The sequence below is a fragment of the Miscanthus floridulus genome, chromosome 1 (genome assembly GCF_019320115.1).
Source record: "Miscanthus floridulus cultivar M001 chromosome 1, ASM1932011v1, whole genome shotgun sequence".
Classification (NCBI taxonomy): domain Eukaryota; kingdom Viridiplantae; phylum Streptophyta; class Magnoliopsida; order Poales; family Poaceae; genus Miscanthus; species Miscanthus floridulus.
In genome coordinates, this window is record NC_089580.1 from 189,432,102 (window position 1) to 189,447,983 (window position 15,882).

Sequence of the window (15,882 nt, forward strand, 5' to 3'; positions counted from 1 at the left end):
CAGAGGTTGGCCACCTCCCGAGTGGTAGGGGTAAGCTCAGCCACCTCTTGATAGGCGACAGCGAGCTATGTGGCTAGCCCCTCACTCCACCACGTCCCATCAGTAAGGAGCTAGGACTTCTCCTAGCTGCGAGCCATATGGACCTACAAAGAAGACAAGACTTAAAGGCACGGAAAGAGAACATAGGGGTCGGAAGCACGGTCGTATCATACCTGGCCAATCGGGGCAACAATGTCATGCATCAAACCTAGCATGATGGTCAGGGCACAAACTGTGTCCCCAACCTCTATGTGGATGCTCCCCCATCCCCTCTCCTCTGCCAGTTCATCAAGGGTAGCCACCCGGACCAGAGACCGGGACATCCCCGCGCCGACCTCAAGCGGCGCCAACCTCTCTAGCGGTGGCAGCTCCTCCAGAACGGCTCCTCTAGCAAAAGATGGGGTGGGTGACACGGACACGGATGCCTACACTGTCGCCACATCCACGAAGGATGACTCAGGTGCACGCCCTTCCATCCACCCCGCCGCAGTCAGGGCCACCTACACAGACGATGGCTTCGGCCGTGCCTCCTCCACCTACGACGTTGAGGACACGACTGGCCGCACCGTGCCCACCACGGGCACCCCGGACGCACCCTCCTCTACCTGCCTCCTTGGTCGACATCGTGGCCGCCCTAATGCCACTCACACTCACCACCGGCGTGGCACCAGTCGGCTCCTAGTGCATTTGCTGGAGGAGAATCTTCTTTGGAGCAAGCTGTAGGAGAGTCCCACGCCCTCTGATGCTGCACGGGACATGACGGTCAGATTGTGGCAAAAATCCGTTAAGACAAAAGGAAGAAGGAACTCTCGACTCACCTTGATGCCATCATACAAGGATGTTTTGGGGCTGGTGAAAGGTCCTTGTTTGGTTTTGGTAATTGAGTGACAAATTAGGTGGACTAATTGTGTTTATGTGAGATACACAGGTGATTAGTCCACAGGTACATGTGTGTGAGCAACATATGCCATGAAGGTGAAAATGGCTTGGAAATGTTGCAAAGCTCACACATGTGATGATGAAGGAGCTTAAATGCACATGAGACATGACATTGAGTCACGTGATCAAGGTGGAGAAGATCAAGACAAGACTTGGCTTGATGGACCGGTTGCAAGCGTGAAGGGCAAGTCGAAGGCTTTGGAGTGATGGACCGCGTGGCGATGAAGCTTGAGCAAGACTTGGCGCCGATGGACGATGGCAACGGTGAAGAGCAAGTAAAGTCAAGATCGATGAACCAATATGATCATGTGATGATATGAAGTGGATCATATCATTGTTGATCGTGTTGATGCATGTGTTGCATCAACATTGGAGGAGATGGAATGGAATGCGCAAGGCAAAGGTATAACCTAGGGCATTTCATTTCACCGGTCATAGGTGTGTAGAGAAGTTTATGACCGGGTTTAGGATAGATGGCCGTACTATCAAGAGGGGCAAACTTGTTTGCATATCGGTCATCTAGTGCCACTCGAGTGATCTAACTTTGCATTGTCGCTAGGATCGAGTGGCGTGGCAAGTTGAGTGGCTAACATCTTTTGGGAAATGATTGTGAAAAGCTAACACACATACACATGGTGGTGTACACTTGGTGGTGTTGGCACATTTATAAAGGAGGTGGTGTTTGCAGGGTTGAGATGGGTTTGGGAAATTCGGCGCTTTCGGGAAAATGGAATGTCTATTTTCTATTGCGCTGGATGCAAGTTCTTGTGGTTAGCTCATTGGAGCAAAGGTGAAGAAGTTAGAAGTGAAAACAAGTTGATCGCGAAGACGCTGGCGTCGGTCAACTGACTGGACGCTGGGTCTGAAAGCACCGGACACTGGCAGGCTACGTCTAGTCAGGCTGACGTACGGTGAAGTAGAAGCTGGAGTGTGACCGGACGCTGGGCTGCGTCCGATCAAGTGTGACCGGACGCGTCCGGTCGAGGTCAGTACCTTACTGGAAATGACCGAACGCTGGGGGTTCAACGTCCGGTTAGTTGAAGCTGCTGTGTCTTGTCAGGTCAAGTGACCATTAGAATTGGGACACGTGGCCGTCTGCGGGCGACCGGACGCTGAGGTCCAGCGTCCGGTCAACACGACCGGAGCGTCTGGTCGGCCCGATTTTTGCCCAGTGAAGGGGTAACGGCTAGTTTAGCCCTGGGGGCTATAAATAGAAGTGGCCTTTGGCCATGGCTGGCTGAGCACCTTAGGGGACTTTGTGTCCATGCTTGAGAGTGCTTAGGAGCCCTCCATCTCACACATACTTGATAGCGATCATCCGATTGTGTGAGTGAGCGATTCTAGTGTGATTGCATCATGAGGTTGCATCGAGTGGCACTAGGTGATCGAGTTGCAAGCCGGTGGTGCTTGTTACTCTTAGAGGTTGCCACCTCCTAGATGGCTTGGTGGTGGTCTCCGTCGAAGCGCGCAAGAAACTTGTGCGGCGCTCCAGAGAAGTGCTTGTGAGGGGCACTTGTGCTCGCCCCGCGGGAGTCGCGAAGAGCAACTTTAGTAAAGCGTGTTATTGAGCTACCCTCACTCAAGGGGTAGGTTCTTGCGGCACCCGACGTGCGGGCTTGGCGGGTGATGCCAATTAGCCGCCGAACCACCAAGTGAGCGGTCGACACAACGGGGACTAGCGTGTTGGCAAACACGTGAACCTCGGGAGAAAAATCATCATGTCAACCTTGTTCTTCCCGTTGGTTTGCATCCCTATTACACAAGCTTGCAATTACTTTTATACATATTAAGCTTGTGTAGTTGCTCTTGTAATTAGATAGCTTGTGTAGCTTACTAGTTACCTTCTTGCTTGTGTAGCATAGAAGTAGCTCCCGTGCATGGCTAATTTGGTTTGTGTAACCTTGTTAGTCACATTGCTTAGTTTGTGTAGCTAAGTATTTGTGCTCTCTAATTTGGCATTGGTTGCCTTGTTATTGACCATTGCTAGTGAGCTTGGTTGGCTTTGTGCTTTTGCTTACTAGCATGTGTAGGAGCTCCCTTGTTGATTAAAGTACTAGAGGCATAGGTTTGTGTGACCTTGCTCCTAGCATTGGTTAGGTGGGCTCTAGCTAGCCCGGCACCTTTGTTGCTTGATTAGTATCTTTGGAAGGTGCTAGAGAACATAGATAGAGGGGTGTAGTCTTGGCTAGATAGATAGTTATAATTCCGCACTTGTTTCGGTTAGCCGACGCGATTAATTTTAGAAAAGACTATTCACCCCCCCTCTAGTCCGCCATCTCGACCCTTCAGCTGGCTTGCTCGACCTAGGCTGCTCCTTGTTAGCATGTTGCCACTTTGAGCCCTCCCTTGGCTTGGAGGGCTCGGACAAATCAAGACGGCCACCCCCCACCGACTCTGGAGGCGCCACCGAGGGCTCAGGCGGAGCAGGGTGACTAGTTTCCGCTAGCTTCAAGGCCACCGTCAAAGGCCCAGCCGAGGCAAGGTGGCCTGGCTCTGCCGGTTCCAAGACCACCGTTGAAGGTTCAGACACAGCAGAGCGGTTCATTTCCGCCCACTCTGGGGGCACACCCTCCCCCTCCTGCCTCACGACATGCCACAGGATGGGCCTTGCCTGCGGCAAAGGTGGGTCCTTGTCCTCGGCGGCCAGATCATCCCACGAGATGGTGACATGGAGCCACCATCTTCCTCTTCTTCTTCCTCCTCTTCTTCCGATGAGCCTTGACGTCGCTTCCCTCACTATAGCTTCGCTCGCTGCTTCGATCGACATTTCTCTTCCTCGTTGTCCTTCTTCTTCTTCTTCCATTGTTCATCCATGGCATGGTTCGCTGCCCTCATGGCCGTGTGCTCTAGTAGCGGTGTGACGGAGTCCTGGAAGACTAACCCCACCGGTAGCTCAACAAAGCCCATGTCCGGCCACATCACAGGATGCCCCAGGGTTAGGAACATGATGTTAGCCTCCCCCGTGGCCTCCTTGATGTGTTGCGCAACCTCGCTGTTGTGGAGCAGCCCTTGGGCGAGCATTGTCCTAACGAGCTATGCGCGGGGCATCATCCCATACAGCGGGAGGACACGCGCCATCAGGGGCGCCACCCTCCTCACATGATACCCAATGATGCTAGATCCACAGAGGTCGTGGGTCTTTAGGAACATGATGTCCTCGAGGAGATTGCGCATCCTCTTGTTCTCCTTGATAGGTGGCCCCCACGGCCATGATGGTGAAACCTCCTCGATCAAACGACCAGAGAAGATAGGCAAAGGTGCGGTAGGGTCATCCGTTAGGTAGAACCAGTGCAAGTGCCACCCCTTGTTGGATCTAGAGAGCTGACAGGGCATGTACTCGGCCACCCGCTACCCCCGGAGGTGGATGCCCACGCATCCCATCGGCACTGGGGTCCCTCGGCCTCTCTCCTTCTTCTTCATCAAGGAGATGGAGAAGAAATATCTCCAGAGCTCAAAGTGGGGCTTAATCCCCAGGTACCCCTCGCACATCATGATGAAGGATGCGATGTGCTGGATCCCGTTGGGGTTCAAGTGTTGTAGCTCGATCTGATAATGGTGTAGCAGACTCTGGAAGAACGGGTGAGGAGGAACCGTGAGTCCCTCCATGCGCGCATAGGTAACATTGAAGCGATTCCACAAATCCATAGAGGATGGACGTGGCTACGGAGAAGCGAAGGCGACGGCAGAGGAGTGGAGGCTACATATCTAGGGCTCTGGTGGTGGACTAGCATGCATGGCAGATCCGAACGGCGGCGGCGGAGAAACAGAGAAGGTAAGGCTGGGGTTTTGGTGTGTAGAAACATGAAGGGGGAGGCCGCTATTTATAAGGCGGAGTGGGGCAAGAAGGCGAACCATCCACCTAGATTCATGTGCCCACTGTGCCACATCACGTCACCTCCCTCCGAAGATCATGCGCATGCAATCTCTGTCCACGCTCTCGAAGGATATGTCGGATGATGGTTTGCCCATTCAATGGGCCAAGAACCGTCATAGGTAAGGTGGGATACGGAGCTAGAAACACTCCTATGGCCCATTTAAGGCCTGGGAGTTCAAAGGCTGGCTCTCTGACGGGTTCACAACAGCTCCAGGGCACCCTTAGAGTGAGGGGTGGAAAAGGATGGCCCATTAATGGCCAGTACCTTCACACGCGAGCGCCACGGTTGTCCCGGCCCACGTTCGAGTCTTGGTCAGTACCCAGTCCATGGTTTTCCATGAAGAAAGGCAACGAGCCCTCGGGACCGGTCGAACAGACTCAAGAACTATATGGATTGGCCACTAAGAATCTAGAGTCGGTCACCAGCTGTAACACCTCTTGTGTTACGATCTTATTTAGCACCGCGATTTAGGCCTAAGTAAAATTTTTGAAACGAGTTTCTCGAATTTTTGATTTAAAACGTACTTGATGTGATAAGTGAATCCTATGTGACTTAGTTTTGTGGACTCAAATAACGCCCAAGTCAAATTACTCAGAGCGTAAAGATATTCAGGAATGTCGAACGACAATTCTAGCCGATAGATAGCGAACGGTTTGTTCTATTAGATTAAGCAGGAAAAGCAACTTTTATAAATAAAATAAAATCCATTAATAAATAGAATGATATATATTTATATCCTCGGTCTAGTGACATGTTTTTAAGTATAGACTTGTTTTAGTCCCTATGATAAGTTGGTAACGTACCCACGACAGCTGCCCGTCTGGCCGCTTCATAAATTTATGTGGTTGGTGTGAAACACGTTACAGATGTGAGATAGTGTAGCAGCTTAGCAGTCTTCATTTACTTTTCCTAGCACGGCTTCAGCATACTCGCCTTGCTTTGCAATTATGCACCATCTCGTCTTTCATCATGGCTCTGCACCCCGATGCATCCATTTGTCTGCGCCCCTGTCTTCTCTCCCTCGCGTACGTCGTGTCCGAAATTTTATGGGAGAACGTGGCTCTGCCGTGCCCACGCCTCACTGCTCCCTCTCCTTGCGCTCCTTCTTATGCATGCCAAGGCCGAGCTATTGTCTATCTCTACTTGTCCTTACTCTGCTGGATACTGCTGCTGTACTAGACGCGTAGTAGGCCACGTTCGCCTGCTTTCTCATGACCTTGTCTGGGAGCGCCTTAATGGTGATTTGTCGAGTCGCCACTCGCTTTGTCCCCTTGCCTCTGCCTTTTTCTTGGCCACCGCACCACGCCGCTTTACATTGCGCCTACTGCGTCGTTGCCTGGCATCCCGTAGGAGTGTGCGTGCCCGTGGCTGGGCGCTGGTCTGCACGCCATAGCTCCTTGGTCTTGCGCTGGAGCCACAGTCCAGCTCCTGTTTTCCACCCCGCTCCCTCGTCGCTGCCCTGCTCCTCCCTAGGCGCACCGTGCGCGCGCGCAAGTCACGGCGTTGTCTCTTCCGAGTGCCTCCTCCATGGTCCGTGCGCCGTGGCTATGTCGGCGCTCTACCTTCATCCGCGCTGCCTCATCTCCATTGCCGCGCCCTCTGCGCTGCCCTCCCGTGTTGCTGCGCCGCTCCACCTCCGCCGTCGTTGTGCCATGCCAACCACCCACCAGGGCCATGACCACCGACGCCGCCCACCTGTCATTTCCCTTCGCGTGCGCGCGAGCGCATGGGTCCCACGGTCATGCTGGAGCGTCGTCCCTTCCATTGCATTCCCACAGCGCCGCAACCGCAGTGCCATCACTGCCGCTGCCGTCGCACCGCGCCATCTGGTGCTGGCATTCCCCGCACGAGCGCACGTGTACCCTAGTCCCGCGTAAGGCCCGCTGCTCCTTGGCCACACCTGTGCCCGTAGCACTGCCCTGTTGCTCCACGGCGCCTCCTCCACCGTCGTCCGTGCTGGGCGCAACCGCTTGGCTGCCGGCCAACCACAGCGGCTCGCCTCCCGCTGCTGCCCTCGACGAGTCGGCGCACGCCATGCCCACCGGTGCCAAGGAGCTTGCTTCACCGACCGTCATGCCCCGCAGCCACCTGGACGCGCCGTTCCCACCGTCGGCTGGTGCTCCCCTGCCTGTCCTCTGCTTTTGATGATGAATAGAAGGGTATGAATCAAAGTAGAAATTTCTTACAGGGTTCTCGGTGCAAAATACGTGACCTAAGTGAATAGTGCTGATGTATTGCGGGATGATTTATTAGAAGCTCAGGGGCCTCTTCGCAATTGTGCCATCGCTGGACCGTGTGGGACAGATTGCTGGGTTGCGGCCTGCCTCTCGCTTGGGCCGTCCGCGCGTTGCTGCTTGACACCTAGGCCGCTGGTCGAGCGTGCCTGTGGGCCTATCGCCTGTCGCCTGGGCTGCACGCCCGCTTGGGGCTGCTGGGCCGCTGCACCACATTGGGCCATGCTTGCCCGCGTGGGCCAGTTTGGTGGTTGTCGGTCCTTTCCATCTCTAAATGCTTTTCCGATATAGGTTTCTAGTTTAACTTGTAAAATCATTATAAATTTGTGTAGTTGACCAAAAATTATGAAACCAATTTTGTTAGGCTCCTAAAATCATGATCTATTTATTAGCGTAATTGGTTCATCTAGTCTTAAAATGTTTTCAGGGTTGCTCTAATTATTTTAATATGTTTAGTATTGTTAAAATGTGAACTTGTAGGAATTTCCGTGATAAATCGGTGATAGTATTGACTCTGAAAATTTTACAGTAAATTACTAATATTATTAGCTGCTCATTGTAATTTCTGTAGCACTAGAATAATTAGTTTGCTAGATAGATAATGATGCCCTATTTTGAATAATGATTAAATCGATAGAATGAAATAAAGAAACAACTTGGGTTTATATAACTAAAACATTTGTTGGAAAATAACGCCCTATTCGACAACATGGATATGTAGCCTAAGTACGGTCGTCATTAGAACTAGCTCGTTAGCTTGTGAGGCGTGATCGGGTTTCTAAGCATTCCGGTTATCGTTGATTATTTACATCTATGCATTTGCATCAATGCATATCATATAGGTACGATGATGGATCAACAGATCAATTGAAGGATGATTAGAAATCCGAAGATGGTGTAATGGTATTCTCTCCATGAGATGATGCAATGGGCTTTGTATTCAGATGATGGTGGATGATTCGAAGATGCAAATACTAACTTTTGGTTAAATCTTAACCAGGCAAGCCCCGGTGCACAACCCCTACTTTTCTGCACTTTAAATTATATTTGTGCATTAAGTTTTAAGGAGTAGAATGAAACCCACTTGGATATATATCTTTATCCTACGAGTCTTACTAGTTGACAGTATCGTGTAGATTGCTATGCTACAGGACTCCGATAGAAGTCGAGTGATTGTCTGTCACTCGCGAGAGATAGGAAATATATTACCGTAATATTATCACTTGGAAAATATAAATGGTGGAAAGGAAAATGGTGATCGGGCAGGGAAATGGTTTGGGTATTGGTGGGTGCAAGAAGTTGTGTCCTATGGCCCTAGGGCATAGCTTGGTTACACTGCTTTCCCTGTCGATGTCGGTTAAGGATCGGTCGTTGCATAAGATGCTAGGCAAGACATAGACTTATTATCCCGAGCACATACTTGGGTATGGGTGCTTGGAAGACTTGTTACTCTCTTGTCATGGGTTCCGGCTCTTTCTGAACCGACTGTCTTGGTGGTTTTTGGGTTAGGAGGTCCGTGCAATGCACTGAGTCCAGGACTCAGGGGCGGGGGCTTGGAGTCCCTGTTTGGATGGGGACCTAGACCTTGTGAAAGGAGGTTAGTGGGTTGGTCCTGCTTGTGCCCGGGGTACAAGCAGGGCGTGTGTTTTTGGGGTACCCAGCTAGGGGCATTAATTCGTGAATCGTCGGCGTTCCGGTACGACTTGTCTTAACTCTAGCACCGTAGTAAGAACTAGAAGATGAAAGATGGCAAAAGGAAATCTGATTGCTTACCACCTGCTTGAAAGTAGCACATGTGCTTACATAAAATGGTTAGATAATGAACTAATGCACTGCTAATAAAAATCAAATATAAGGACGCACTTTTAGTAATGCTTCCTACAGATGCAATAAACCCACAAGCCAGATAGCCTTGCATATCCTTGGAGTCTTTTCTTTCCTCCTGTCGGATAAGTCTTGCTGAGTACAATTGAGTACTTAGGATTTTATTTCCCCCTGTTGTAGGTGACAGGTGGATGCTAGAGCTGACCCTTGTGTGTGGATTCCTCCTGGTGGGCTCAGAGGGGATTTCCTTACGCTGCGATCATAGTTTTGATTTATAACTCTCACTAAATATTTTTATAAATGAAAGTTTTATAATCTGTTGTCATAGTTCATTTATCAATGCTTTATCATGTCATGAATAGATATTCATTTCTGCTGTAACTCTGTTCACATGTTTATATTCCGCTGTTCAATTAAATTGTGCATAACTCTGATAATATGATTACAGTCTGATGTTATAACAATAAATATTATATTCTGATGTTGTATTAAAAGTGATATAAGAAATGGTTAAGAATGATGTAAGCTTTATTCTCTCATTTGTGATCCTGATGGAAAAATATGGATTTTCGGGTTCTCCCTTAGGGTGTGCCCGACGGGACCGTGTAATTTGGTGTTCTCCTTCGAGTGCTTAGTATCTAATGTAAGATGAGCACTCCAGGGGCATTAGATTAGGCTGTTCTGCCACACCAGCTGACCCATGCCGGACCCCCATGAACGAGAAGCCAGGGCCCTACTCGGACTAGCCCGTTAACAACTCACCAAGCACCATGTTTTGTTGAGGAAAAACATGGCACGGCTCAGCCCTTCCGTTTTATCAAAAAATGCTTGAGGGACGACGATCACAAAGATGAGACGACCCTTGATTGGACCCCTGCTCGAGGAAAGTTGGACTCGCAAGAAGACCAAACGCGCGATCGTAGTACTAAGACAGACAGATTGGATCCTAGGGGACCAAAATCGAGAAAAAACTTTCTGACCCCTTGAATCTTACGGTTGCATGCCCCAAGAAGACCGACCGCGACAAGAGGGAACCACCGTCCCACTAGGACACGCCGCGGGCTAAAAAAGAAGGCCAAGGCCCTCAGAGTCCTCCCGTTCGGAAAAGCCTCCAAAGAAGTATTCTACTCCTCCGGCACGGCTCAACCCTTCTGTTTTATCAAAAAACGCTTGAGGGACGACGATCACAAAGACGAGACGACCCTTGATCGGACCCCTGTTCGAGGAAAGTTGGACTCGCAAGAAGACCAAATGCGCGATCGTAGTACTAAGACAGACAGATCGGATCCTAGGGGACCAAAATCGAGAAAAAACTTTCCGACCCCCCGAATCTTACGGTTGCATGCCCCAAGAAGACCGACCGCGACAAGAGGGAACCACCGTCCCACCAGGACACGCCGTGGGCTACAAAAAGAAGGCCAAGGCCCTCAGAGTCCTCCCATCCGGAAAAGCCTCCAAAAAAGTATTCTACTCCTCCGCAAGCTCGGGGGCTACTATCGGGTATCGATATTAGGGATACCCAAAGCACGCTGACTTCCTTGGATAGAGCAAGACCTATTAAAAGGTTTCGCCTGACCCCTTGGGTTCGTGCTCTGTCTCGCACGACCCCTTGGGTACGGGCTCTGTCTCGCCCGACCCTAAGGACGTGGTTTCCGTCTCGCCCGACCTCAAGGCCGTAGGGGTCTCGCCCAAGGCCGCAGGCTCCGTCTCGCCTGACCCCAAGGTCACGGGCTCCGTCTCGCCCGACCCCTTGGGTTCGTGCTCTGTCTCGCCTGACCCTAAGGTCGCGGGCTCCGTCTCGCCCGACGGGAACCCATACCGTCGCCAACCACTCCAGGTCCAAGCGTATGGGCCTGGGTCAAAACTCTGACACCAGGGAAGAGACTGGCACGCCTCGATATAACCCGTGGCCATGATGGGCCATACCTGAGGGTTCACATCAAGAACAGCATCGGGTGTGACAGTGTTGTTCTGCTTAACCCTCGTACGAACGCTGACAGACGTGTCAGTTCACCACGACGTCCGCTGGGACAGAATGGAACACCATGACCGGTAGATGATGCCTTTGCATGGCGCTAGTGACGAATAGGGTCACGACGTGGAGCCGTTCCTGTTGACATCTACAAGATCGACGGGACCCGCATGAAGGAGAAAAAGGACCCGGCGATCCTGGAAGCCTTCTTCTCTCTCGTTCTTCTCCTTTTCCTCCATTGTAACCCGCTCTTTCTCTTCGCCTATAAAAGGAGAAGCAGTGCGTCCCATGAAGAGGGGATCTAGATCCGCACGAGACCGAACCACGAGATCAAAACACAAGAGCATGACACGAGCACACGGCTGAGCAGCGTTCGAGCTCTCAGCACCCGTTCATTCCTTTCGCCATAGACTTGGGATCCTTTTCCCCTCTCGCCTATTTGTAACCCCTACTGCAAACCAAGTGCCGATAACACAAGCAGCAGCAAACTGGACGTAGAGACGTTTCGCCCGAACCAGTATAAACCCTTATGTCCTCCGAGCACACCATCCGAGCCAGACGCGCAAATACAAATTTACTCGTCGGTGGTCCGAAAACACCAACAGTTGCATTCTGGACAAATGAACAATCTTGATATTCATCATTGATTCATCCATCCATCCATACATACATACATCCATGACTACTCACACGCACAGATAAGGCTAAGGACCTACACATAGGAGAAGCCCAGAGGCTCAGTTGGCGCCAACAACCCTAGCTTTGGCGCCAAAACGCTCAGCTTGTGACTAGCCTGGGAATGGAACATAAGCAAACCAACTAGTTCACAGAGCCTCTCAAGCCTAAAGACATCTAAGTCATTTGACTACGCCATTGCCCACCGTTAGGAGCAAAACTAGACAGAATAACATTTTGGACAAAAAAGTTTAACTTCATAGCACAGGGGTCCGTGTAAACTTTTTGATGGCATGAAGGAATGAAGCATCTTTTGTAATGGCACACAGGGAAAAGGCCCATAAATAAACCGAAAGGCATGCATCAGCAAGGTATACAGTTGACATTCATAGCACATTAGTCTCACAACTAGTACAAAATATATGGACCACCTAACAATTGGTGGAGTCAAACATGGTGCAAAATATATGATGAACCACCGAACAATAGTGCAAATGACTCATCCTTCCCTTATTCGCCTTAGCTGATGTCTCAGCGGCTGAAATGCTATGTTGTTGTTGTTGTTGATGATGTCTCAGCGGCTGTATTAGAACAAGGTTCTGATTATTGCGCACATTACATCACTCCACCAGTCAGTGACTTCACCGTATCACAGCTACGACGGCAACGAAGTGCAAATGCTCAAGGCCTGGTTAGGGCTAGATTTTTCCGCCCAATCAAGGACCAAAAAAAGTTGTTTTTACTTGTATATGAGAGCATCTCTGCCAGGTCCAACACCAATGTAGTGCACGGGAACACCAACAAGCTCTTCTATCCTCTCCACATAGAGGCAGGCAGCTTGGGGAAGTTCATTGTAATTTCGAACAGACGAAATGTCACTTTGCCACCCAGGCAGAACCTCATAGTTGACCTGAAACACAAGGCAAGGCATATAAGAGATGAAATATATGCATTCTTAGTCTCTTATACGTGTTTAAATTGTCACTACTAACACCACAAGCTTTTGAGACAAGGATATTATATTGCATCTTAAAACAGAGAAAATAATGTACATTCTCGAAACAATGCTATGTTTCTACTCAAAGCGGCTTTACGCCGTGAAAACACAGTGAGAAGTGCATGCCAAAGCTTACCTGTACTTGCTCAAGGGTATCAAGATCCCCAGGGAAGGATTGTAGCTTCTGTCCATTAGGTTGGCTATAAGAAACACCCACCTTAATTTCTGACAACCCGGACAGAACATCAAGTTTGGTCAGATTAAGTGATGAGAACCCATTGATTTGGCAGCAGTACTTAAGCGCAACAATGTCAAGCCAACCGCATCGCCTTGGGCGACCCGTTGTTGTGCCAAATTCCATTCCAGCTTTCCTAAGGCGGTCACCTTCCTCTCCAAATAGTTCAGTTGGGAAAGGGCCAGAGCCAACTCTTGATGTGTAAGCTTTGACCTGCACGTAAAGCATACATAATATATAAGCAGTAGAGCATGAAAGAGGACTGTAATAATGAATAACAGTGGGTTTAACTTACCACTCCAATCAGGTCACCAATTACCCTTGGAGCAATCCCTAGGCCTGTGCTTATCCCACCAGCTGAAGGGCTAGAAGAAGTCACAAATGGATAAGTACCAAAATCAATATCCAGCATAGTTGCTTGTCCACCTTCAACCAGGATTTTCTTCTTCTGCTGAATAGATTCATTTAGCACATGCACGGTATCAGCAATGAAGGGCTCCAAGCGATCTGCGAACTTCTTGTACCTCTCAACCTCTTCCTTGAGCATGCTTTTGGTGTACTGAAAGCCTTGAAATCTCGAAGCAGCGTCTTTGAACAATACATCAAGCTTATCCCCAAAAGTGTCCATGTGCCTTAGATCACAAACCCGCAGTCCATTTCGAGTTACCTTGCTGGAGTAACAAGGACCAATGCCTCTCTTAGTTGTCCCAATAAATGAATTCTCAAGCTCAGCTTCCCTAAGTCCATCCACAACCTGGTGCAGATCAAACAGCAGATGTGCGCGGTCGGATACCAGTATTCTTCCATCACAGCGGACTCCATTGGACTCAAGACCATCAATTTCTCCAAAGAACCCTGGAACATGGATCACTGCTCCATTGCCAACAACACAAAGTGTCCCTTCATGGAGAATACCAGATGGAACAAGATGAAGGGCAAATTTCTTGCCTTCTGCGTTGTAGATTGTATGTCCAGCATTTGCTCCCCCCTGATAAAAATGTGGTTGAAACTCAGATAAGGCTACTAAACTAAGGAGAAGTGGCTAACTGATACTGACTGACTTGCCGTGCTCGAAGACCATTATGTTAAGTATACAAAAATTAAGAGTGGAAAATGCAATTACACAGAGAGAAGTCCTGACAGACTATAAACATTCACCACAGAAATCAAGCAAAAAACAAATAAGTAAGGGACATGATGTGACCCCCAGGAGCATTGGTAATACTACATGTTACTGAAATATAGATTACTCTGGGATGCAAAACATGGTGAAATCTCAAGCTTGAATTAGTTTAGCAACCCACAAGTATTTGCTTTAAGAGCACGAAGCAACTTGCAGTACCAGGGCTTAACATAACATAGAAGCTTTGCATTTTATAAGTCTCTCCATCATATAACCAACCTTACAGGACAAATTCTTATGTGACCAAATAAAAAGAACATTCTCTTGCTTGAATTAACCAATCTATCCACTTGGACCATAAATCTATGATTTATCTACACTATGTATGAACATTCTAGCATGGTACAAAGGAGATTATCACAGGTGCATGTCTTTTAGTCATATACCAAGTGTTTATCAGTAGCCTGTTCGCTTGGTCGTATTTGGCTTATAAGCCATGGCTTATCAGCCAACGAACAGTATTTTTCTCTCACACCAAACCAGCTAACGTACTTTCGGCCATGGCTTATAAGCCAAACCAGTCCAAACGAAGAGGGCAGCCAACATCGAGAAGATTCAAACATCCTAACACTCCTGTAAGAAACCAAAGGTGCAGCCAACATCGAGAAGATTTAAAAACCCATCATCTCCAAAACGACTATAAGGCTGGAGCTTTACTCTCCTTAATAAATTTCGCGTAAATTATGGTCATCAGCAAGGTGAAATCTAAACACAGATCGCTCTTTCAGCAATCATCATCAAGCCTAATCCACAAAAATAGCACCAAATTCCAACGATTGGCTTCGTGAATGACCAAACTTTCACCATCGCAGAAGCACGGCTGCGCCACAGAACTCAACTCCTCTAAGCATGGATTAGCACAATCAAGACTCCTCACCTGGCAACGCGCAACTATGTCGAAGCGGGGGGCGAGCACGTCGACGAGCTTGCCCTTTCCTTCGTCGCCCCACTGCGACCCCAGCACGCCGGAGACTTGGCTCAGCGACGAAACCCTATCCTCCGCGGAATCCGCGTGAACAGCCGCGGTCGCTGCGGAGACGGCGGCGGGGACAGGGGCCCGTGCCTTGGGGAAACATACGGACTGCACCGCCGGGCCAGCCGGGAAAAGGAACTTTCCGCTCCCGGTGGCGGCGGCGGCGGCGGCGGCCGGGTGGCTGAGTGTGGAGAGCGACATGCTGGTTCGGGGGTTTTAGGACGGCCTGGGTATGTGTCCTTTTCTCCGTTTTGTACGCGAGGGGGAATTGGATACCGCTTTTTTTTTTGAAAGTGGAAATATACTTTTGTATATAGAGATGATGGGCTTGGCGGTTAATGGCAACCAGGCTCTCGGAACCTAATTTGCAGCCGTTTGGTTGTCTGTAAATACAGATGGCCATCGGGCCGGTACGGCACGTTGTGCTTCTCGGGCCGTGTCGAACTGGGCTTCGTGCCTTACCAATGGCCCAAGCACGGCCTGTCAGGCTGTTTTTCGGGCCGGGCCGGTTCGAGAAGCACGGCCAATCCACCATGTCGTGCCTGCCCGAGGCCCACGAGGGGGCGCCACCGTCGGAGGAAGCCGAGGTCGCGGCCGTAGCGACGGAGTCGGAGAGGGAGCCTCCGCGCGGTGCCTCTAGGCACGACCTCCACACGCTCGCCGAGGCAGGAGCCAAGAGGGAGCTGTCGCCGCCGCGCTTTGCTCCCACACGCTCGCCGTCGGATCCGCACGGCCGGAGGCACTCGATGCCGGATCTCTATGGCCGACAGGCTGATGGAGTGGAGGAGACGTGCTGGAGGCGAACAAGAGAGAAGCACCGAGAGGAAGAGAAGCAAGTGAACGGGGGGAAGAGAAGGGCACGTCCGCGTGTGTGGATGCTGAATCGCATTCGCACATGTGCGGTGTCGGACGGGAGGTTGCGGCGGTTGCGTCTGG

At 50.2% G+C, this 15,882-nt stretch overlaps 2 protein-coding genes across 2 annotated transcripts in view; both read right to left on the reverse strand.

Moving 5' to 3' along the window:
- The window catches only part of LOC136468621 (uncharacterized), a 44,839-nt gene extending 40,840 nt beyond the window's left edge, over positions 1–3,999 (reverse strand). The window contains exon 1 of the mRNA XM_066467125.1: positions 3,716–3,999. Within this exon, the coding sequence (XP_066323222.1) occupies positions 3,716–3,999 (284 nt within the window). The remainder of the gene's footprint in view (positions 1–3,715) is intronic.
- A 7,904-nt stretch (positions 4,000–11,903) lies between these two features.
- Positions 11,904–15,204, reverse strand: LOC136506211 (adenylosuccinate synthetase 1, chloroplastic-like). The gene is made up of 4 exons (XM_066501318.1): positions 14,851–15,204; positions 13,086–13,778; positions 12,692–13,003; positions 11,904–12,468 (listed from the first exon to the last, which is right to left on the reverse strand). Exons 1-4 carry the CDS (start codon positions 15,145–15,147, stop codon positions 12,298–12,300), a joined length of 1,473 nt encoding a protein of 490 aa, XP_066357415.1. The 5' UTR covers positions 15,148–15,204; the 3' UTR covers positions 11,904–12,297.
- Between the last annotated feature and the right edge of the window lie 678 nt (positions 15,205–15,882).